The sequence below is a fragment of the Bactrocera tryoni genome, chromosome 1 (assembly GCF_016617805.1).
Source record: "Bactrocera tryoni isolate S06 chromosome 1, CSIRO_BtryS06_freeze2, whole genome shotgun sequence".
Lineage (NCBI taxonomy): Eukaryota > Metazoa > Arthropoda > Insecta > Diptera > Tephritidae > Bactrocera > Bactrocera tryoni.
The window spans coordinates 72,269,629-72,295,138 of NC_052499.1; the positions used below are offsets into that span (position 1 = coordinate 72,269,629).

The 25,510-nt window shown below is 32.8% G+C and overlaps 1 protein-coding gene across 1 annotated transcript; it reads left to right on the top strand.

Moving 5' to 3' along the window:
• On the top strand, nucleotides 1-25,233 carry LOC120782341 (mycosubtilin synthase subunit C). The gene is made up of 8 exons (XM_040114573.1): nucleotides 1-306; nucleotides 21,531-22,664; nucleotides 22,753-22,920; nucleotides 22,980-23,751; nucleotides 23,820-23,910; nucleotides 23,986-24,161; nucleotides 24,342-24,525; nucleotides 24,625-25,233. Exons 2-8 carry the CDS (start codon nucleotides 21,539-21,541, stop codon nucleotides 24,766-24,768), a joined length of 2,661 nt encoding a protein of 886 aa, XP_039970507.1. The 5' UTR covers nucleotides 1-306; nucleotides 21,531-21,538; the 3' UTR covers nucleotides 24,769-25,233.
• Nucleotides 25,234-25,510: the final 277 nt, after the last annotated feature.

A 25,510-nucleotide genomic window follows, 5' to 3' on the forward strand; every position in this document is an offset into this window, starting at 1 on the left:
GTTCTGATTAGTATTTGTGCGCCGCTGACTTTGTAACGTTCGGAAAAACTTTTGGAAAAACTCCAAGCTTGAACTTGTAACTATTTGGTGTGTTGGGCAATTGTAAAAATTTCGCAAGAACAAACATAATTATTGAGTTTGAGTAATAAATAACTGCGTCGAGTTGTTGAAGTGTATTGTGAAAGTGAGCGAACCAAATAAGGAATAAACATATATCGCTGGAATAAAACAGGAAAACTTACAACAATAAGAGGAAATAACACTTTTTTTAGTGAATCGGCAGTCAGTGGATTAAGCATTGTAAAAGTATGTAAATTTACAATTTTTTAAATAATTTTTTAATTTTAATTTTTTTTATGGATGTAGTGAAGACGGAAGTGTGAGAATTTTTTTTTAGTTTACAATGCATTTTATTTTCGTTCTCGAAAATTTTTAAAAATTTTACGCGTTAACTTTTAGTAAAAGGGTAAAAACTTCAGTCGTTGATGTAAAATTATGTGTTATACAATTACTTCTACCGTTGCCAATATGTGTGGTTTTTCAATTTATGTCTAATTGTTTCAGTGTTATTGAGTTTTTTCATATTCTCTATTTATCCAATAAGTGACTTTTCGTGACATTAAACTGTTATTAATATGATATCTTCTGAAACGAAATTGAGTGGATCTAATAATAACTTACATAAGGATAAAAAATTTCCACTATGAGAAGGTTTTTAAATAAAAAAAAAAATATTTAATTAATTTTTACATAAACCAATAAGCTGATATGAAAAAAGTAAACAAATTTTATGAAATATTAAACAATTTTATTGTGTTATCCTTTGATATGATATTAATAAAAATATTCTGAAAACAGTATTTTTCGGAAAACGGTACCTATTTTTTAAATATATTTTCACATTCACTCACAGAACAATATTTTTGAAACATTTTTCTAACGTTTTGCATTTACAAATATTTTAATCGCATAAATAAGTTTTTTAAAACGCCATCGAAAAACTTTAAAACTAAACCACTCAGACTACTGCGAATGGATTCTGACATTTGCTTTAAAATTCCCAAACATTATTTGTACCATTTTGCCAATAATAGCATCGAAAATATATACAAAGACACTCAATAGAATTGAGTTTGGGATTAGGTAGTAACTAAATATTTCGTGAATCAAATAACACTTTCGTGAGAGATTTCTTTGGGAAGGGAAGAATTGTTTTGCCGAAAAGTGCACACTTTTTTATACAATGCCATAACTTCCAAATTAACATTTACCACCAACCACATTATTTTTCTAATTCCAGCATGTTATATATTTTTTCATTTACAAAGAATAAAAACAAAATAAATTTTCTACAGATACAATATTTATTTTTTTCCTTGCAAGTACTGCGGATTTATTGCTATTACTAAAACTAATATACACTACCATTCAGTTGATGGGCGAGTGAGTTTTGAGTTGTTCTCTACTATCCAAATGCAAATATATAAAAAATAAATATATAAAAATTTACTACTATCTCGTTGTCAGAACAACAAAAATTTTCGAATTCGATCCATATATATTGTTCTAACTAATGAAATAGCTGCAGATGGATTCCGCCTTCTAGATGATATTAACCGAACAATTCTCCCTAGAAATTCACAGATTCGAATTTTAGTGACAGCCTCAGATGTAATTCATTCATGAATAGTCCCAGTTGTAGGAGTAAAGGCGGTTTGTTAGGAAGTTCGTTTGGTTTAATCGGCACCCCTGGCCGACCGAGATTTACATTTATTTTACTGGAGTGCGTGTTATGGAAGTTTTGTGAAAACCAATTTTAGCACACTTTAAAATTAATGAATATTTCCCAGATTTCCAGCATAAAATTTCATTAAGGCATTTTGTAGTGTTGTATATGTCATGTACTATTTTAATAAAAATATATTAAGATGACTCACAACTTGTCAACCGTAAAATCAGAAATGTTTACATTTGTTTCAAAAAATTATTGTTGGATTACAAACAAAAATAAGCTTACGCAATTAGAATTTTCAACGGTATGTTTTCGTTTTGTTATAATTATAACTTTATTAGATTAGATGAAACCCCTAGTTGCGTTTACATGTTTTTGCTTTATTTCCAAAAATGTATGAAATGAATATTAAAGTAATTGAAAAAAAAAAAAATATTTTATTTTATTTCAGTAACTGGTAAAGCATAAATTTGGCCATAAAAATGGTTGCATACATTTTTTGTTCTTCGTAATGCAAAAATTTAAAAATCCATGCTTATTTTTGGTATTTCTGTAGGTTAGTGTTCTTTGATTAAAACATATAATTTGGTTAATTTATCACTTTTAAATACCTTTTAAAGCTTATATACATTTCAAATAAATTGTTATCCGTTAATTTTTTAAAGGCCTAAAATGTAAATCAAAAGATTTAAAGTTTTGTTATTTTATTAAGTAAATTCATACTATCGTTTGGAATAAATAACTTTAACATTCGAATTTCAATTTTTTCTTATGCCTCTTTGAGTAATTAACTCATAATAAAAAAAATTTTCTCAACAGCTAAGTGATAATAATTATTTTATTTTATATACTTATGAAAGTAAATTTGAAATTAATTGAAAATCGCCAAATTACAAACATTCGAAACAATCCCATTTTTTTTTTAAATTAATATTATGTAAACATTTTTTGATGAGTATTATTTTGACTTACTTATAGAAAAGCTACTATTGAAGAAATATATATAGTTAAAAATAATAAAATAAATAATTTTATAGTTTAATTTGTACCGGAAAGCAGCAATATTGCCTCTTTTCGACACTTAAAAAACAAACATAATACTGCTCAATAAAAAATATCTTGTTTTCGGATTTTTAATTTTTTTGAATATAATAATTGATTTTTTTAAAAGTAATTAATTATAATATAATAGTTTTTAGAAATTTCCTTCTTTGAAGTCATTAACTTTGAAATCAAAAATATTATATACATATATACAATACAATAAGAACATAATACTGCTCAATAAAAAATACATATGTATATACAAATATTTTTTTTTATATAATTTCTACTTTTCTCTATAAGTTCGCTAAAATTAAAGGCATCAAAGTCATTGAAAAATTCTTTAATATTGCCAAAACAGCATGCACTAAATTAAAATTTGAATTTTTACATAAAAAATTAAACATAAACATTGAATATAAATGCAAATTTTAAAAAAAAACTATAAGTTCTATCCAACTTATGTATGTATGTATATAGTAAACTCCTGTGTTAACTGTGTTTGCTCGCCACAGCCAGTTTTACGCAAAACAAACAAAACAACAACCAAACTTTTTGTTTTTTTTTTTGCAAATTTATGCCGACTTTGGCTTTGAGACTAAAACCATTAATTATTAGTATTAAAATAATATATTTCAAACATTTTTATTTTATGCATAAATTGTAAAGCATTTTTCTGATTAAAAAGCATATTTAATTGAGGCTATCTACAAGTAATTTTTTATGCATATATTTATGTGCTACAGCAAGTATTTGGAGAATTCTAAAAATGTGTTCTACTTTTACTTATCTATATTACATTTAAAAATTCGCTCAGTAGCAGCTGTAAACAAGCAATAAAGTAACTAAACTGGTGGCAGTTCAACCTCCACTTGTCCGTTTTGAATCGATTAATAATGATTAAGAAAAAAACACATTTATTTTTAATTTAATAGAGTTAAAAAGACATATTTACATATATTTAATTAAATAATTGCTGACAACATTTACAGTTTTCGGTATGAGCTACTCAACAACAAATGTATGTACGCCTGTAATTGCTTTTAAGCGTTCTGGGGCGTATACGCAACAATTTTTATGAAGAAACGAACTGTAAACACACAGCAATATTCTGTTGTAGCAAGCACACACACATGCAAAGCCAAGCCAGCATAGTATTTTACGAATTCCTTGCGTTATTATTTGAACTTTCTAATAACGACCACATTTTGATTGGATATATAATTACTTGAAAATGTTTTCGGTAAAGTTTTTAAATGTAATTGTATAAACATTATATGAACGTAAATATGTACATTCTGTTACGGGTTACTGCTTCTTAGCATACAGTTATGCTTAGTGGTACATTTGTTGTATTTTGTTTGCTTATAAAACTGATCTGGCACTCAAGCTTTGTGAGGAGTTTGTTTAAGTCTGAGTCTAATCAACCGATTTTGGGCAATTACGGTAAAATAAGAGCAAACCTACATATTTATGTGGTATATAAGGTGTAATTTTTGCAGCCTTATTGCCATAAAAATTCATACGTACCAATTGTTTTTAAAAATTTGACCATTCTTTCATACAAAAATGGTGGTTCTAAAAATAGAAACGCAATCACTCATATTTAATATGTTGTTTGTAAAAACATATTACCTTAGCAAATGTACCCGTAAGAGTTGCTCATATTTATTAGCTCTTAAGTCACGTAGGTGCTGATACCAACAGATTTCTAAGTGATTACTATTACGAGTGGGGCTATCATAAGAGACCAGTAGCTGACTTTAAAAACGCTAAAATATGTACTTAATTGCATTCAGTGCGGATTTAAACCAAACCCAACGAACGGGCTTGGTTGCTCTGTTATAAGTATCAACAGTTAGTTACATATACATACATAAATATCTACCTGTGTTACTTAACCGAGTTGCGAGGATAAAAGACCAATGATTAAATGAGAATATTTATAGCCGAACTCTGCTACCATTGCAATAAAAAATTGGTCATAAAAGTTACAATTTAACTTTAGCATAATGTAATTTCAGCAAATTAAGTTTCTACTAACTGGGTTATAAAACCAAACTATTAGGTGGCACACCCAGTGTTTCTGCCAAAATTCATTGTATGGAGAACTATAACTGTATATAAGTACAGAATATACAGAAAACAATTTGTAGTGATCTGATCATTTGTCGCGTTCAAAGATAAACTGATTAAACTGGTTTGAACTGAGAATGGAATGGAAATATTAAAAAAAGTTTATATATAATTTTACACCAAGGGTGACCCTTAACAACATGGTTTTTGTCATGTAGGCCTATGTAGAAAATATGCTTGTATCTTTATCATAAAAATTCGCTATAATTGAAGAATGTATATAAATGTCTAATACTATCAAGGATACTAAAAACATAATTTTGAAAGCAAATTCTACTATTTTTGCCCCCGATCGGACATAAGATCGTATTTTATTATATTTCACAACAATTATGTTGTGTACAGAACAAAAAAACTTAGTGATTACATTCTTGTTTGTTAAAAAGGTAAACAACTTTCTACATACTTAATAAAGCAGATTTAAATGAAAAGTTAATGGTACGGTACTTCAAAGCATACTCTATTGGAACCATTCCGATTTTATTGTTTATGATTAGCTAAAAAATACAGCCTTTTACACGGTCCAAAAGCATGTCGAACGAGTGCTTTAGCTCGTTGGCAGGTATGGCCGCCAGTGTGCCGGTTCAAGCCTTTTGAATGGCCTCTACGTCTGTATAACGCTTTCCTTTCATGGGCAAATGTATTTTTCCGAAAAGGAAGAAGTCGCACGGTGCCATATCAGGTGAGCACGTGGAGTGGTTAATAGTTAAAATGTGATTTTTGGTCAATTAACCGTCCTTCGTATGTTGGATTCTGAGCAATTTTTGGTCTTCAGTCAATTTGTGCGGAACAAACCATGCACACACCTTTCGTAAGCCCAAATGTTCGGTCAAAATGCGATAAATTGATGTTTTGGAGATGTTCAATTCCATTTCCAAGAATTTCAATGATGATTTCGGCTGATTTTTGATGAATTCACGCACAGTTTCGATGGAGTTTGCGGTGATCACGGATTTCGATTGGCCCACATGTTGATCGTCATTTATGTCCTCACGACCACTTTGAAAACGTTGAAACCACTCGTGCACTCTGCTATGGGATAGGCAATCATCGCGATAAATTTGTTTCATCAATTGAAACGTTTTGGTAAAAGTTTAACCAATTTTAAAACAAAATCTAATGTTGACTCTTTGTTCAAAGTTCATTTTCGCACCGCTAACACAAACATACTGGAACTTAAAACGCAATAACTTCACTTCCAATAGATGAAATTCTCACTGGACAATCGACAAAGATAGCAGATTCTAACGCACCAGTCGACATATAGATGGCGCCACCAGGGAGCGCTAGATTCAAAAAGTCCTGTTTACTTTGGAACGCACCTTGTAGACAAAATAAAAAATTAAAATAACCAAGTTTTTATTTTTTTATTTTACAATATATTTTCTTTCACGAAATTTGGTGTAAACGAACCCCTTTATGACCCGAACACACCTTCATTTTCAACTGAAAATTCTTAAGTCAATATATACATATTTTTAAAAAACATCGGTGAGAATCTGCTTCATTCAAATTTCTAATTTCTGATGGTTTAAAAATTTATACTATATATACATATGTACATTCTAATGAAAGTTGTTTTTAATAATTGATCCACCTGTTATCGAATTAACAGCTGTATCTGCCTTCCACTTCCTGACTTCAGTTCCCAAGAATTTTAATTATTTTTCCTTTAATTTTTGTTATATTCTCTTCCTTTCCCAATGAGTTTCATCCAAATTTTTTGTTTTGGTTTCCAAAATTATAAACCCTGGTCTACATTACATAAATTTCCGAAAACATATTTCAAATTCCTTTTATTGAAAAAATAGTAAAAACTGAATTATTCTTTAAACATGGACAATTTATGATTAGCTTTTTGCTTATTTATTGAATAGCGGCATAAATAATTTAAGTGATATGATTTAAGCTAGACAAACAACGGCAGCAATAATCAAAAAGTCGAAATCAATTAGCTACAGCTTACCTTATTCGCACTTATTTGATTTACATCGCATTTGGTCATAAAATTTTAGTAAACTTAATGATTTTATTGATTGGCAATATTTATGCTTTAATGAAGGTGAAAATTAAAATGTCAGCTTAGCACCTTTCAGTACTGAAAGTGCCACATAACTGTAGTGAACATTTTGATCTGCAGGCCAAAATAAAAATATTACAGATTGCAACACTTTGCCAAGTAGAGGGGTTTCTACATACCAGCGCTTACATACATATGGCAGAAAAAATTCGATGTGATGGAAGCTTTGTTATGTCTAGAACTTGGCAAAAATCTGAAGGCATAAGCATGTGCGTATATGCAAATCTGGCGGATATTTAGTAGGCATTCTTAAGTTTTTTATATTTATTTGAAAATAGTTTAGTATAAATATTTTACACAGTTCATGCATTTTTCTACTCTAGCATAGTTGATTTTATTAAACAATCCATTTCACTATTTTGACATTTTCTAAAAATGTCGCTTTTTGACCAAAAGTGAGCCTAAATCGAAAAAAAACAATTTTTCCGTAGGCTATCTTAGTTTTATAAGAAGTGTGTGATAAATGGTAATAAGCGCCGACATGCTTATCTTGGCTTAGGAACCTTTTTTGAAGTTTATAATAAAAATTTTTATTAACTATGTGAAAATGTAGCTTTTTTCGTTAGTCCTTGTCAAATTTGATTAGATGGAATTTTCTAAAAAAAATCTATCACCATTAAATTTCGGCGTTTGAGACAATAATTTAGTGAAATCAATAAAAAAAAGCCTTATATAAGTATAAAGAATTAAATTGGTTATAAAACTTTTTGCAAACCCATTGAAACACCCTATAGACCCATATTAGAAATAATAAGCATGCATATACTTAGATATGTATACGTGTACGCTTTCCCACCTATGCATCTGTGCATTAACACTTAATGACTTCACGTCATACAACGCTTAAATCACCCCAACTTGATTGGCCGCTCACATCAGTGTCTATTAACATGTTCGCACTATTTCGGGGCGGCATAGATATCAATATGTAAATACAGGTATGTAGTTATGCACATGCATATGAATGCGTAGTAAAATATGTAGTATTAAGTTTAGTGTACGGGTACGCCCAGCGCTGACATTTACCTATGAATATGCAATTTTATTTTTCTACCATTTTTTTTTTTGCTTGAAAACGCCATAACCGCGGCATTCTAACTGTTATTGCGACTGTTGTTGTTATTGTTACGATTATTATCTTTCAAATGTGTTTACAGCATAATTAAAAGTGCACTTGTATATGTGTATGTAGTTGTATTTTATGTGAATAAAGTTGCAAAGATTGATTTGTGTGAATGTGTGTATTTACAAAAAACAAGAACTAAAATGTCTAGAAGTGATCTGCAAATGGAAAGGAAGATAAATAGTTTCAGTTATTTTTAGATAATTGAATTTTTGTGTGAAGATTATAGGAATATAAGGACGTATATGTATATATGTATATGTATGTATGAATATAGCAGAAAGTGTTTATGGCAAAAAAGTAACTAGCAACTAGCGCTCAAAAGAACACTAGCTACACGCTAAAAGTATGTATTTGAAAATTACTTGAATGATTATATACATACATATATACTTAATTGACTCCACATATGCATATACATATTGACAAATAAACAAATTTTATGATGTTTAAGTGAACAGTAAACTGAACAACTACTAAACATATACATTTGCACTAACATTGTTAATGAATATGTAAACATATATGTGTTTATTTCTTTATTAAGAACCAAATTGTCCTTTCACAAAATCATTCTCAAGTCATACGTGACCTATTAGTCGAATTCTGATCAACGAATAGCACTATTCTTACATATTCAAGGTTATGTTATTGTTTTCTGGCGTTGCTTTATTTAAACGTTTTTTTTATAATTTACTTTCGAAACTAAAAATATCGATCACTGGCCGAAAAGTTCTAATTTGAGCTATATTCTGTTATTTAAAACTGTTATACACTGTAGCTAGTATTATTTTGTGTTATTGTTATCAATGTGTGGTTACTTTTGGAAAATTATCGAAATAATATTCTTTAAAAAGTTTTAATTGTGAATGTTAAAATAAATAATATATCGATTTAAAAATAATTTATTGCTGAGACTTTTTAAAAAATTTGTGAGCGAATTTTCCAGAATTTTTTTTGAGAAAACTTTTAAACTTATTGATCCAAAAATGTGTACACATAATGTGATATCTTTTAACTGTATTTTAAGACTTAGTATTAATAAAAATATTTATTTGGAAAGGAACTAAAGCTGATCTCCGGAAGCTTCTCTCAAAAAAGACGTTTTGCGGTGACCACTTTATCTCTGAACTGGATCCTTTGAAATTAAAAAACCATACAGATTTCGTTAAAGTTATGCATAGTCTAATAATTAAGTAATGGAAGAAATAAGAAAAGAAAATTTTTGAAGAAAATGGCAATTTCTCAAAAAAAGAATTCATTTTCGAACAAAATTATAAAAAAATATTTATCGGTGAGAAGAAATTTTCGATTATTTATTAAAAAATATATTTAAGAAGCTCGTGTTAAAATTTGAGTTTAATCGGTTTGGCTGTTCTCGAGTAATGTTGGTCACCGGTTTTAAAACACCATTTTGAGAAAAACGCGTTTAAAGTTTGGAATACACTTCCAAGCGCTCTAAAACGCCTTTCCAAATTTGGGTATAACTTCGAAAATATTCATCGGAACGATATGAAATTTACTGTGTGTATTACTTATTTTTTTGTTTTATATTTATAATAATAAATAAATAAACAAATATGTACCAATTTTGTCGACCCCTTTTGCCATTTTTCCGCTAGAGACATTATTCCATCAGTGTAAATCGAAATTTCCAGAACGGAAGCGAGCGGACTATTGTTGTGTTATACGAACTGATACAGCATCGTCTCCGTAAACTTCACACATTTCATTGGTGGCTTGCTTCGGATTTTTTTTATTTTTTTGTACAAAAATTTCAGAATATAACGAATTTCTTCATTATTTTCACTCAATTTTGAACGGAGTCAACTTAACCGAATTTTATTTTTTGGGTTAATGAAGCTTAAAATCTCTTAAAATCCTTTTCAATACCACACAATTTGATTGGTAGCACTAGAGATATACGACTGCAACGACATCAATTGACAAAATACGAAAGAACTTTAACTTTAAAAAAAAATATAATAAAAAAAAAAACGATTTATTGAAAATTCTAACTGTATATAACCCTGGTTCAGGCTTTTAATGCTTCCTCTTCGTAGAAAAAAAAATCTGTATATTAAAAAATCAGTTAATTTTATGTAATTTTTAGAGAAAGCAATACAAATGAAACAGAGTCTGTAGTACAATTTCGATCTAATCACGTTGTTGCAGCAGTTGTGTACATATTACCAAAAACTGACTTAGAACCGTGAGTGTGAATAGTTTTCACTGGTGTGATAAAGAATTTTTTTATGAATAACGCTTCTCTTAATAATTCCAGTTTGCACTGTAAAAGTGTAAAATTGTTTTCTTAGAAAAAAAAACAATTTCAAAGATACATATACTTGTAAATTTCATTTGTAAAGTACGCAGAATTTCTATAATTTATGTAAACAATATGACAATAGTTGGAATTTTCGAACTTCAATAATAAATTTTTACAACTATGACATTTTCGATTTTTACAACTATTATTTCAATGAATACCGACACACATTTACTAGCGCAGCAACGCCACTCGTGTGCACGACTGCATTCGCTCATAACAAATTATGTTCGCTTAACCAAATTAAACAAATCAAAACGTATTACATTTAAGCACAGCTGGATAAGTGAATTTGAATGACAATATTAGTTGTGCGTATGTGTGTGTGTGTGTAATGGAACAGCTGTTAGTCAACGAGAATAGCGCAACGCACAAACAACTACACAACAGCATCGCTTGTAGGAAATATGAATTGTGTCGTGCAACCTTTGAATGCTGGCAATTCGGAAGCACTTGTTTCTTCTTTTGTGTTGTCTTCTCCATTGTTTTGCCTTTTTATTGGTATGCACGTTGTTTGAGAGTTTTTTTGTAGGTTGTTTTAAATGATGTGACCGTCAGTTTGTCAGTGTCATTATTATCGCTGTTTGCTTATGCCAGAACATGTGCGTTGAAATGCCGGGGCGTATGATGAACACTTTTTTCACAGATTTCCCAAGCTACTTAATTAACGGTTTTTAAAATGCGCATGGTAGTGAGTAAAAGGGTGAACTGGACGAGGGTTGGGTATTTCGAATTTAGTACTACTTTTTCATTGTATTTAATTTTTTGTATTATTTTAGTATCCCGGTAGATTTTTGCCAAATTGATATAATTATACCCTGAAAAGGGGGTAAGTTTGCAATGAACTTTGTAACACCCAGAAGTAAACGTCATATATTATATACATATACATATGTGATTCACTTTTATGTCTCCCTGTCTATCTGTATGTTTATGCGCAACATAGTCTGTCAGTTTTTGAGACACTGATCTAACATTTTGCACACGTCCTTATCTCCGCAAGAAGCTGATTATTTGTCGGAACCGCTGATATCAGACCACTATTGGCTATAGCTGCCATACAAACTGATCGATCAAAATCAAGCCCTTATATGGAAAACTTTTTTAATTTGGCAAGATATCTTCACGGTTTGGCATGAACTATTGTCCAAAATAATTCACTATAATCTCCGAAGATATTGTTCAGATCGGCTACTATGGCATACAACTGTCATACAAACTCAGCGATCGGAATCGAGATTAAAAGCTTTTTCCTATATTATTATATTTATTAAGTAAGGTTATTTGACTTAAATGTTGGTTATATAAAGCAGCTTGACTAGAAAGAACTAGCAAAGCGTTTTCTGTTCGATGCAAAGCGTTAGTCTGTTACGTTTTCACATTGAGTTATACATATAATGGTCATCTGAAATGTACCTGTGAAAGGTATTACAGCTTCAGTGCAACCGAAGGTAGCGGTTTTTTTAATTTTTTTTATATCTTGGAAATTTTTTTCTTTTTTCAAATGTAATTACCTTTTTTTATAACTCTGATCAATCGATTTACAAGTTTTCTTGCTGTTTTCAAAAAAAATCTGCTAGACCTGTGTCAACCTACGACTAGTTAGGTGTCGTGATTAAGAATTTATCATTTGTTTATTACTCCATAGTAATTTTAAAAATCTATGCAACGTTCCAAGTATGTCGGAATTCAAATTTAAGTGCTGTAAATGATGTACTTGGCTTGATTGTGTAACCCTGCAAAGCTCGTTTTCGTGCTGGCAGAATGTAATCATAAAACATTAGAGTTTAACATCCCACTGCTCAGCTGAGCACACAAGACACTAAAGTAATTATCGTTCATAACAGTGTTAATAAACCATTACCGATGTGTATAGTATGTAGCGAGTTATGCACTTAGGCAGAAAATTAAGTATGTATCAATGAAAATAGAAGCGTCAATAAAAACTGAAAAAAAAAAAAAAAAAAATTTAGAAGCAAATGCATTTAAAGCAGAAGTAATAAAAAGGCGCCATACGGCGCGCTGACCATTTGGTGAAAAATCAAATTGACCTTGAATTATGGTTACGGGCACGTAAAACCGCCATCTATAATTGTAAGAGCGTTAAAAATGTATTTGTGCATATGTGTTTGCGCTTATTTGTTTCACTCAGTACTTGGTGTATGCATAATTTAATAACAGACACGCTGTAACTACTAACAGCAAGAGCCGCTGGTTTTACGGTTGCAGCTCAATTCAATGACAAGATTTCACCTCATCATCGGAAGCAGTGAACAATGAACGGCGAACGGCGAACACCGCAGAATGCAATTTGTTGCCCTTTTTCAGTTTGCAGCTTTTTGTTTTTGTTTTTAATAACGTTACATTCAAGTTTAGCCACGAAATTCGAACGGCAGTTTCCACCAAAAAAATTATATAATTACATAGAATACATACACTGTATGGATTCGTATATATAAATATATTTATATACACGAATGCGTGTTAATAAGTATGTTTACAGATAACTTGTGGATTAACAATTGCTTAGACGTTCATTAATAGTTAGCAGCAAAGCTTGAAAAATCGTAAAAGAATAAAAATTCAATTGTGCACACATATCTACATATGTATGTAGTGTTACGCCATACTCCATTCATCGGAGTTCAACCGTTATGTAATGCACTTGAACGCTGCCAAGAATAATATTTTTATGGTTTGACGTAAAATTTGCGCAAACTCAACACTTTTATAATTATATGAACAGAATGTTCTTTTAAGATACTTATATATATATGTATGTATACCAATGTATGTTATTACAGTACATTGAAGCTTGAAAACCCAGCGCTCTTGTGGCGATCGTTGTGCACCAGTGTTAACTTCCTTTATATACGATTAGGTATATATTTATACGAGTATGCACATGTATTTATGCATGTATAACCCATAAATAATACACAGGGCTAACCAAAAGTACATTTAAATTTATAACGGTATCTGCATCGAGTCATGCAGTGGTAGCGGTGTTTCGTAATGCAAGTGCAGCCAATGAGAATTCAGTGTCATGAGATTATTTATATATCCATACATTATTAAGAAAAATTCCAACCCACTACTACTTGGTAGTAACGGAGCCGTTGGTTTTCACACAGGGCATGCAGCGGCACATGAATGTGCATGCCAAAATGCAATGAACAGCATTGGCACGCAGGTGCTTGAACTTATCGTTTAGCAATGGAAAATTTCACGCTTAAGACGCCGCTCACGTTCTTTTTTTTTTGGTTTTTGCTGATTTCCTATCTAAATGCCAATTTGTTAATTTTTCTGGTAGGCACTGGTATCGCTTTTGTTTAGTGCTTTCGGTTTATTGTAACAAACTCAACTTTATATACATATAAATATATAGGTATATTTTTGTATATGTGTATAACAACCACAAAATTCATACGTCCTTATGCAGCCACTTTGGTTTAGGAAATTTCTTTTCTTAATTGCAAAAAATTTGGCAACTACTTTTGTCTTTTTAATCACATCAAATAAAATAAAATAAATAAAATAAAATAAAATAAATCCAATATCGGCCGTTCCGACAAATGTGCAGCTTCGTGATAAAATAAGGACGAAAATTTCAGCTCGATATCTCAAAACTGAGGAAGCCCTAAGCCAAAATCACCACTTTCAAATCGTCCAAACCACTTGGTCACTAAACTAGAAAATGTTTGCAATAGACTTCCACCTAAATGCGGTGAATTTCAGTTTTAAGTAATCAATTTATAAGGCACAATGTTTGACATATTTGAGTGAAATAAAAGGTACTGTTGCTTGCACTTCAAATAAATGGCATACATACATATGTACGTATACTGAAAAAGACATACCTTTGTGACGCGTGTTCGGATTATTGGATCAATGGAACAATAATCGAGTTATGTCCCTTAGCAATCAGCACGAAAGATGCCTAGATGTTATATGTATCAAAGAATATATCAGTAATCAACCGAAACTTCTACGAAAATAGTAGTTGAAGTTTAAATATCATGCACTAATTTTAAATTAACTGTTTAATTAAAAAAGAACACAACCTTTTTAATAGTGATCATTTGAAGTTGGACTCTGCGCAACTAATCTTCATCGAAGTAATATCAAAAATATTTAATAAAAAAAAAAAATAAACCTATATATGTATGTATTTTTAGTACATAATAATCAGTTGCTCATGCAACATATTTACTTAGTCGACGACTCAACACTCTTCTTCTTTTATTTCACTTCATTTTGGTCGAAATTGAACTCGCTTAAGTACCCCGCTTCTCTCTATAGGTAAAACTTGAATTTTAAATTTGCTATCAACCTGCATATGTGTATGTATGAATGTAAGCTTAAGAACTTGGGCATATCAAATAAATTTTGTTTGCGCTATATCCGATATAGTTCAGTAGATACGCGCACGTACAAATATAAAGCACAAAACCACAGCGACCAGTCAGATTTTGACAATAATTAAGCAAGCGAATAAAACGTCTTTGTTCCCCGTGTCATTGTATATTTAAAGTAAACACATACACAAAAAAATAAATTTGTTGCTATATATGTACATATGTATATATGAGTTATAATTTTTAAAGCCCATTCTAAATTGCAAGCTTAAGCATAAGTATGGCAAGAAGGTCAGCGGCGTTGTCATAACAAACAATATTATAGATAACTACCTTTTATGCAAATAAAGAAAATAAAAAGGTATAAAATTTATATAATAAATACGCTTTTAATTGACCTTTGAAGTCGATCACAATCAAGTTAGGCCAAGAGGAAACCCAGCATTTATGCACAGATGTATATATGTTTATTAGAACCAGCATTTAAAATTCACACGCATGGATATATGGTATATATGTACATATATGTACATACAAGTACATACGTACCTATGACCGTTAAGACATTTAGACATGCGCATATCGGACTATTTCAAATAAATCACAATTCGCTGGCACATTGTCTTTGTTGGCATATTCACACTTCATTGGAACTGGTATACTTTGTGCTAAGCTTTTATACATATGTATATATTTATCCCATTAAATAATATACTATGTCTAATGTTTATATGAAATATATAATAAGCGCCTGCATGTTGTCGTAATTATGCAGCTTAACGTTGGATTGCGAATTAACTTCCCCAACAATGAGATGATTGGTCTTTTCTAGCCAACAGCTGTGGAGCAATGAACTGAGACCGTGCGGAACGTGTGAAATTCCATAATTAAATAATAATAAAAACAGATATTCGTACATATGTATATATGTGCATATGAGTATATACCTATACAAATGTGGACATTGCTAAATGCTAAACGATTTTTATAGACGTAGCACTGTAGAATCGAAAATCTCAGCCGGCGCCATTAAATTTCATTTAAATAATAAAAACTGCTACTATCAGTCTCCTTTAGTTGGACAAGTAATTACATTTTAATTATAAAATAATTTACTAGACTCAAGGCCATTCGTTCGTAGTTGATTGGCTTAAGAACTTTTAGTTTCAACAGAATTTTCAGTACACCCCGTACCAAATTATAAACCTTAGTATAAATACGGAGCTGTCAAGGATGCGTGCGTCAAACCCCTGTTATTTATATCATATATATTTATCGTTTATATATAAATATGTATGCAGTGGCGAACCTACGCTTAATGATTCCCTCAAAACGTCATAAAATCAAAGTGTTTGATGTACAATGTAACTATGGCAGCTGTCTATTAGCCTGATGGACAGGAAGTGAAGACTATACATTTTAATCGCATAAAATTTAAGTTAACTCAAGGCTGCACATCCGTTTAAACCATTAATTAAATAAATTAGAGTTGCACTGTTGTACGACTACTGACGCTAACTTAGTATTAAGCACATCTAGTTACCTATGCTTAAGCTTTGGAGTATGAATATTTGTAGTTGTAAGGAAATACTACATAAACCGAAGGTTGATGCCCAGCTTAGATATTCATGACAAAAGAAAAATTTATTAATTAACTATTCTACTCTGTTGCTAGCAAGAGTATAAAAATAGTGCCGATTTTATTTAACCTATTGTTTAAGATATACTATACATTAGCTATATACTTACATATATGTATATACTCGTATATGTATGTCTAAGAACAATTTTCATGTCGAAAAGTTTCTGCTGATTTGATGTTTCCTGCCAATGGAACACGTCCGTTTGAAACAACAGTGTTCATAACTTTATATTTATTTTGAAGGCGTTTCGAAACACTTGGCAATAATTTATTTTACGCTCTCAACTACATATATGTGAAAAGAACTGATTTCAATAAAATCTCATAATCATCAATCAATCGGACCTTTTTAGTGAACTCGGCCGAATTGGCAAAGCGACTGAGAAAAAGAGTTCAACACAACGCTTTCATTCTCCAGTAGAGAAGAATTGAAAATAGGACAGCTATAATAACGAAAACATGTGAAATAGAGGCAGACAAATGTTTTTCGCACGCTTCGCTCAACTTATAGTTTACAAGTCTTGTACATAATCGGCCTACTGAACGTACTATTCACAACCCCATCGCCCATCTTGTGACCCAGCATTCTGTATTGGATAATATTCGATCGAATAGACCATGTCCAGCGCGCAGTGAAGAAAATACAGCAGCCGTAGTTGAGAGTGTGCACGAAGACCGTGGAGAGTCGATTCGGCGCCGTTCGCATCAACTCGGACTAACGTATAGAACGACTTGCGTATTTTACCTTCAGACCTTAAAAATTGAAGCCGCTCGACATTCCCAAGTGACATCTATGGCTCTTGGAAAATTCCAAGAAGATCCGACGATTTCGAGACAAATTTTTCTTAGCGATGAGACCCATTTATGACTCAACGTGTATGTAAACAAACAAAATTGCCGGATTTAGGACAAAGAGCAAACTGAAGAGATTCAAGAGCTGACATTTCATCCAGAAAAATTACGGTTTTGTGTGGTTTATGGCCCGGTGGAATCATCGATCCATATTTCTTCAAAAATGATGCCGGTGAGAATGTAAACGTCAATGGCGACCGTTATCGAGCCATGATAACCAACTATTTGATGCCTGAAATTGAAGCTCATGATCTCGGCAACATTTGGTTTCAACAAGTTGGCGTCACTTTCCACACATCGCATCAATCACTGAATTTATTGAGAGAACACTTCGGTGAGCAGATAGTTTCACATTTTGGGCCGCTTTGGCCATCAAGATCGTGTAATATCACACCGTTAGACTATTTTCCTCTGGGAATATGTAAAGTCTAAAGTCTATGCGGACAATCCCGCTTCGATTAAAGCTTTGAAGGAAAGCTCACGAGTGTCATTCGGCAGTTACCAATCGAAATTCTCGAACTAGTCATCGAAATTTGAAGTCCATGAATAGACCATGTGAGACGTAGCCGTGGCAAATATTTAAAAGAGATAATTTTCAAAAAATTAATGCCAAAGAATGTTCTTTCGAATGATAATAAACATCGAAATGGATCACCGTTTTTAACAGAATTTATGTTCTACTTTAATAAGTCTTTTTTCTCATTGAATTAATTATTAATATATTGCATTTAAAAATATAAACAATTAAGCAATGAATAAATTTATTCAACAAACGGCGATTATTATATTCAATATTTACTCTTTAACAGCTCCTTGAAAGTTGGTTTTTGTTTAAACCAAACAGTTATGAATAAACAATTATTAGATCTTTAATATCAGCTCACATCTCGCACTCATAATCGCAAGCATTAAAATGTATGTAGGCTTTTATATAATTATACAACATAAAATTGTTTATATTAACTTATTGCATTTTTATAAAGCTTGTGAAAGTTGATTTGCTTCGTTGATTACTTCCGACATATTCATATAGAGATTAAACGGCAATTATATGTTTTATTATCAAAATAGCCAAAAGTTGTTAGTGCGCATGCCTATGCCACATTTCTAAATATTCATATCAATCATATTCATTAAAAGTAATCTAGAATTTAAGAGGATTATAATTAACTTAATAAATTGTAATATTATATATATTAAAGGTTAGACTATTGAAATTATTAGAATACTAGTTTTGATGACCTTTATTTTAAATTTTAATCAAATGCATTTACTGTTATATATATAACCTATATATTTACGTGCTCGTACATTTGCTCTGTAATGACTAACTTACGCATATTTTTTTTTTATATATTATTTTTTGAACTTCAAGGTTACCTCAATTTAGTATGCGTACTAATGAAAATACAAAAATTTGATTACCGCTTACAAATATAAATATATATAAATATATAATAATAACCAGCTTACAAAAAACATTCGATGAAGGTTATTTGCATTTAGTTCCTGCCATTAGATTGACTCTTAATAAAACTATACTTTACACCAATATTAATATGTAGATTTATGCACTCAAAGTAGAAAGCGTCTCGTTTATTTTGCCTTCTCCTTCATTTTTTGCGGAATGAATCTCATAATAATAATCAACATGATCACAACCTTGACGGTAGTCCTTCTAACCATTCTAAGTTATGTCAATTATGAAAGTCTTGTGGTTTCAAGCTTATTAGAAATTCTTAAAACAAAAACACACAAGTACAACATTAATATATTAAGAGCACTAAGTAATATTATGCATATGTATGTACGAACATGCAATATGCATATCAATCGAGTTGAATAATAAACATGTTTATGGTCGAAATGTTTGTCGCGAGCGAACACATAAAAATAAATTTGTAGTTATAGTTATAGATATACATAGATATAAATTATTGATTAACGAGCATTAACTCAACACAAACACTAAGAGTACTCAGCTGCTAAATAGTTTATATACATGTATATATGTATGGATATTAAATAACTTTGCATATGTTAAAAATTGATTCCATAATCTTTTAATTGTCTCCTTTCGATATATACAAATTAGAAAAGTCTGACAACTTATTAACTATATCTTGATTAACAAGCCAGCCACTTTTATTACATGTAATTCTAATGAATGCACAGATACATATATGCATACACCTGTGTGCATACCCACTACTTCACCTACTCACAGCGTGTACTTACAGGCATTATGTATGTCAATATACTCTCATACTATACATGTCGTAATTGCTACTAACGACATTTAGTTGAGACATATGTTCGAATAAAATATTTTACTATAAATTATTTGTTGAATATATTAAATGAAATAAAATAAAACAACTACTTATGCGTTAGTTAAGCTTTTTATCACGTTTGTGTTTAGTGACAGCCAGCGAGACTCCAAGTATGGTGTTGCATCAGATTCGCATTCGTCCTACCAGTCGTATACGCAACATTTTTTAACATTCAAAGCGACAACTTCGTAGTATGCATATGCATATGTATGGTAGATATGTATTCATATACCTATACAAGTACATATCTGAGAATTCTTATATAATATCTTTAATATTTAATAAGTGCTATTTAATTAGTACTTGTAAAACCAAGAAATATTGCATTAGTAATAATGCTCTGCTAATGACTGTATTATGGCATTTATTGCTTCAATATTTATAGTATTCTTGTTTCCGCTTGTTATGGTAAGATTTCTGCGCAGATTTGAAAAAAAATATAAAACAACTACTTTTTCAATAAAAAGTGTTGATGCCCTTTCGTCAGAGAGCTGGGGATTTGGAAATTCATGTGATGGAGAGGATGGCATAATAGACACTAGGTTGCGGTGGAAACCTCATATAATTTCTATTCTTTTCTATTCTTTTCGCAACGTGGCGGCAATGGGAAATTTTAAGTGAAGCCGGGCTTTTCCTCGTCAAATGCATACTTAGTCCAAAGCAGCACCTGGTGGCAAGAGTTATTCTGCGTTGGATTTCGAGACTGACATTGTTGTTGCTGTTAATGGTAGTTCCAAGATACATAGATGAAATTATCTACAACTTAGAAGTTATAACTGTCAACAGCGACGACTGTGTGTTTGATGACAGGAGATATTTCATCTTCCCTCGACCACTACCAGACCCATTTGCAGAACTAACGGCGTGGTTGTTAAGGCCAATGATATCAATATCATGTACACTCTTATAGAAGATTGCACCTTCTCGGTTTAGTTCTGCAGCTCGAATTATTTTCTCCAGAAGTAGGTTGAAGAGGTCACACGAGAAGGAGTCGTCTTGTCTGAAACCTCTTTTGGTATAGCACGGCTCGGAGAGGTCCTTCCCGATCCCGACGGAGCTTTTGATGTTGCTCAACGGAGCTTACAGCCGTATTAGTTTTGCGGGGATACCAAATTTAAACATCGCGGCATAAAGGCAGCTCCTTTTCGTGCTGTCAAAGGCAGCTTTGAAATCGACGAAGAGGTGATGAGTGTCGATTCTCTTTTCACGAGCCTTTTCCAAGATTTAGCGCATCGTGAATATCTGGTCAGTTGTTGATTTGCCAGGTCAAAAGCCACACTGATAAGGACCAATCAGATTGTTGACGGTGGGCTTTAATCTTTCACACAATACGCTCGATAGAACCTTATACGCGATGTTGAGGAGGCTTATCCCACGGTAGTTGGCGTAGATTGTGGGCTCTCCCTTTTTGTGGATTTGGCAGAGCACACTTAAATTTCAATCGTTGGGCATGCTTTCATCCGACCATATTCTACAAAGAAGCTGATGTATGCTCCTTATCAGTTCTTCGCCGACCTGTGTGAATAGCTCGGTCGGCAATCCATCAGCCCCCGCCTCTTTGTTGTTCTTCCGACGGGTAGTTGCTATTCGAACTTCTTCTTGGTCGGGCAATGGAACGTCTGCTCCATCGCCATCGATTAGGGAATCGCATTCGCTTTCTCCTGGCGTTATACTTTCACCATTCAGCAGGTTGCAGAAGTGTTCTTTCCATAATTTTAGTATGCTCTGGGCATCAGTCACTAAATCACCTCTGGAGCTTCTACAAGAGTATGCTCCCGTTTTGAAATCGTATGTACTACTACTAACATCTTAATTAATTTCTAAGTATTTAAAAGTATGAGAAATTTTAGGTTATGAACAAAAACATTAATTTATTTCTTTTCTACTTCAAATATTTGTAGTCTTTATAATGGGATCCATACCGAAATTGTCAATTGTGAAAGGCCAGCAACAGGACATTACACCGCGTCCATTGCATCGCATTTTCGAAGCCAATCTGCTGCATCACTCACACAAGAACGCACTAATAACACACAACAATGGGGACTCCATTGCCTCCGAGTCCACACAATGCACCTACAAGCAGTTAAATCAGCGCGCTAACCAATGTGCACGTCTGCTAGTAGCTGATATAAAACGTAATTGCCTGCAGCCTAACACCGATGGTGATTACATTGTGGCGGTATGCATGGAGCCGTCCGATGTGCTTGTCAATACACTGCTCTCGATTTGGAAAGCCGGTGCTTCTTATCTACCAATAGATCCAACCTTTCCGAACAATCGTATACAACACATATTGCAGGAATCACGTCCCGTTATAGTGCTATGCGATGACAATATCGACCGTCAACGCTTTAACGGTACACCGACCATCAGCAGTTCTGAGCTTTTCCATCGTTCGGCCGAATTGAGTAACGCTAATTTAATGCCGGCCGAAATGCTAGCCGACGGTACTAATAATTTGGCAATTGTGCTTTACACATCGGGCAGCACTGGCGTACCCAAGGGTGTGCGTCTACCACACGAGATAATCTTGAACCGTTTGCAATGGCAATGGCATACATTTCCCTATGCGCCGACTGAGTCCGTGAGCGTTTTCAAGACCGCACTCACCTTTGTTGATTCGGTGTCGGAATTGTGGGGACCGCTGATGTGTGGTCTTTCTATTTTGGTTGTGCCAAAGTCGATAACTAAAGATCCGGAGCGTTTGGTGGATTTGCTGGAGAAATACAAAATACGTCGTTTAGTTTTGGTGCCGACACTTTTACGTTCGATTTTGATGTTTTTGAAGTTGAATGATGGCAATACTAAATGTCAAATGTTGCAGCGCGGTCGTCTACTGTATAATTTGAAGATTTGGGTTTGTTCCGGTGAACCATTACCAGTAACTTTGGCTGCGAGTTTCTTCGACTATTTTTCCGAAGGCATACATACGCTTTACAATTTTTATGGATCCACCGAAGTGATGGGCGATGTCACTTATTTTGCTTGTGAAAGCAAAAAGCAATTAAGCTACTTCGATCATGTGCCGATTGGTAAGTGAATTTTCTCACCGAGCTCTAATAATGATATTTAAAAAGCACTTCTAATGACTCATTTATGTATGTAATTATATCTTCACAGGTATTCCACTTTCAAACACTGTGATATATTTACTTGACGGCGATTTCCGACCAGTCAAACAAGGAGAAATTGGTGAAATTTTCGTTTCGGGTCTAAATCTAGCCGAAGGTTATGTAAACGGTAGAGATCCAGAAAAGTTCGTGGAAAACCCCTTGGCTGTGGAATTTAGTAAGATCAACGTAACTCAAACACGTATAAAAATACCAATATATCTTTTCTTTACGCAGAATACTCACGCCTCTATCGCACCGGTGATTACGGCTCTTTGCGTGACGGCAATGTAATGTACGAAGGACGCACTGACTCGCAAATAAAAATTCGTGGTCATCGTGTTGATCTTGCCGAAGTTGAGAAGAACGTTTCAGAATTACCATTCGTCGATAAAGCGATCGTATTGTGCTATCATGCTGGCAAAATTGATCAGACAATTCTGGCTTTCGTAAAATTACGCGACGATTCACCACTACTGAGCGAAATGCAAATTGAAGCGAAATTGAGGGACAAACTTGCTGAGTATATGACACCACAAGTGGTTCTAATCGACAAGGTGCCCTACCTTGTTAACGGTAAAGTAGATCGGCAGGCACTACTAAAAACTTACGAGACGGCAAACAATAACGAAGGTGACTCCAGCATTGTACTGGACTACGACTATACGCACGTGCCCGAAGATGTCCAGCATATAGCCAGGGATCTTTTTGAGACTGTGGGTGGTGTGATTGGGCGCTCAACACGCACTACTCTATCGCTGCGCAGCAACTTTTATGAGTTGGGCGGAAACTCATTGAATTCCATTTATACAGTTACGTTGCTGCGTGAGAAGGGCTACAATGTTGGCATATCCGAGTTTATTGCGGCTAAAGATTTGGGTGAAATATTGGAGAAAATGGCACATAACCGCAATTCGAATGCAATGATCGAGGACTGGTCGAATGCTGCACCACATCTCAACATGATCGCTGAACCGCTTAGCCATGCGCATAAGCAGGATGTAGTTGAGTAAGTAATGCGAAATTGTTGGTCAAGATCGAGTGTGCTTAAATGCTTTTGTCTATTATTTTACATAGAATCATCGTCGACAGCTTCTATGGTAAGGCGGATCTAGAGCAATGGCTAAAACCTGACATTTTTCCAAACGATTACAGTGATCTAATCAATGTAAGAATTTCATCGGCCTTCATTGGCCGCTTCTTCACTTCGTTAAGATTGTTTAATAATTTATCTATTTAATAGGATATATGGGACGCATTGGTGGAAAAGAACCTAAGTTTGGTGGTGCGTGATAAGCGCACGGATCGTATCATTGGTACTGCGTTAAATTTTGACGCACGCGCTGAGCCAGAAGTTGAGGTTAAATCGAAATTGATTATTGTTTTCGAGTTTTTGGAATTCGTTGAAGGTCCTATACGGTAAGTCCTATGCGGTAATGGGTAAACCAATATGAAAGCGCAGTAAAAAGCAGCTGATCTTTTTAGAAAAAATAATAATTTTCACTCCTTACTTTTGAAATCCTAAAGTTCGTAAATGTTGATATTGATGCTCGATTTTTTATAAATATATTTTGAAAAATTTATTTTTTCGAAACAAAGAGACAATCAACTGCCGAAAGGACTCAACCAAATACTGCACTCATTCATGATGGGCACCAGCTCCGATTTAAATCCACAAGAGAATATTGCCTGCATGCATTTCATGGAAAATGAGGTGCTTCGCGTTGCTAGAGAGAAGCACTTCGCTGGCATCTTAACAACCAATACGAGTCCCTTAACGCAGGTAAGTTAAGTTAGTTAATAGAAACCTTCCTTGTTTTCAGTACAATTCCAATATAAGTTACATTAACGGTCTGCATTTCTTTCTTCTTCACTCCTTCAGCAATTGGGCAACGATGTCTATCAGTATAAAACATTGCTGGACTACCAGGTCAATCAATATGTTTACAACGATGGTACAATACCCTTTGGCAAAGCGCCCGATTCGCAACGTGCCATTGTCCATTGGCGCGAGGTGACCGACTGAGGTGTGGCGTAGCGCATCATCGTCACCATATTAATACATTTTGTTAGTGATTTCGCAAATTTTCCATAATTTCTTGATTTGAATCATCAGTATTTAAGCTGCGACGTTCTATCATACGACTAATTGCGTTAAAACCGAGCTTCGTGTAGCTGTTAATTTCGAGTATTGGTAGCTCTGTAACGCACACTGGAAGTCACCTTTTGCTCTCTCACCTCATTCGTTGATATGGAAATCGAGTTTAGCAATTAAGCAATTGAATATCAGTGCGCGTTTTCATAATTTTACATAGTATTATTTTATTTGTTACATAAATATTTTCTTTTATACACACATACCATTATTATAGTTGGCAACTCTCAAGGAGTAGAGTTTTCATTTTGCATGTACCTGTTGAATAAAAAACAAATCATCCATATTTATGTATTTAAGGCTATTATATAATTATCTAAATTAAAAACAAAAGTTTAATAAAGAAAACCGTAGGAAAGTGTTGTCTTTTTTATTTGATTGTATTAATAAATATTCTTTATACAAATGAGGAGCCGATATCTATTCGGACGACGCATCCTAGCAATTTAATTATCATATTATCATAGAGTTAGAGTTGGCACATATGTATATAGTTTGAGCCCACTCAACTGAAGCAAAATCAAATTCATGTTTTCAAAAAATTATCAACCAATAAAATTAAAAAAATGTTTAAAATACTATTGAGTTTAAAGCGTTCGTACATTAATAAGAA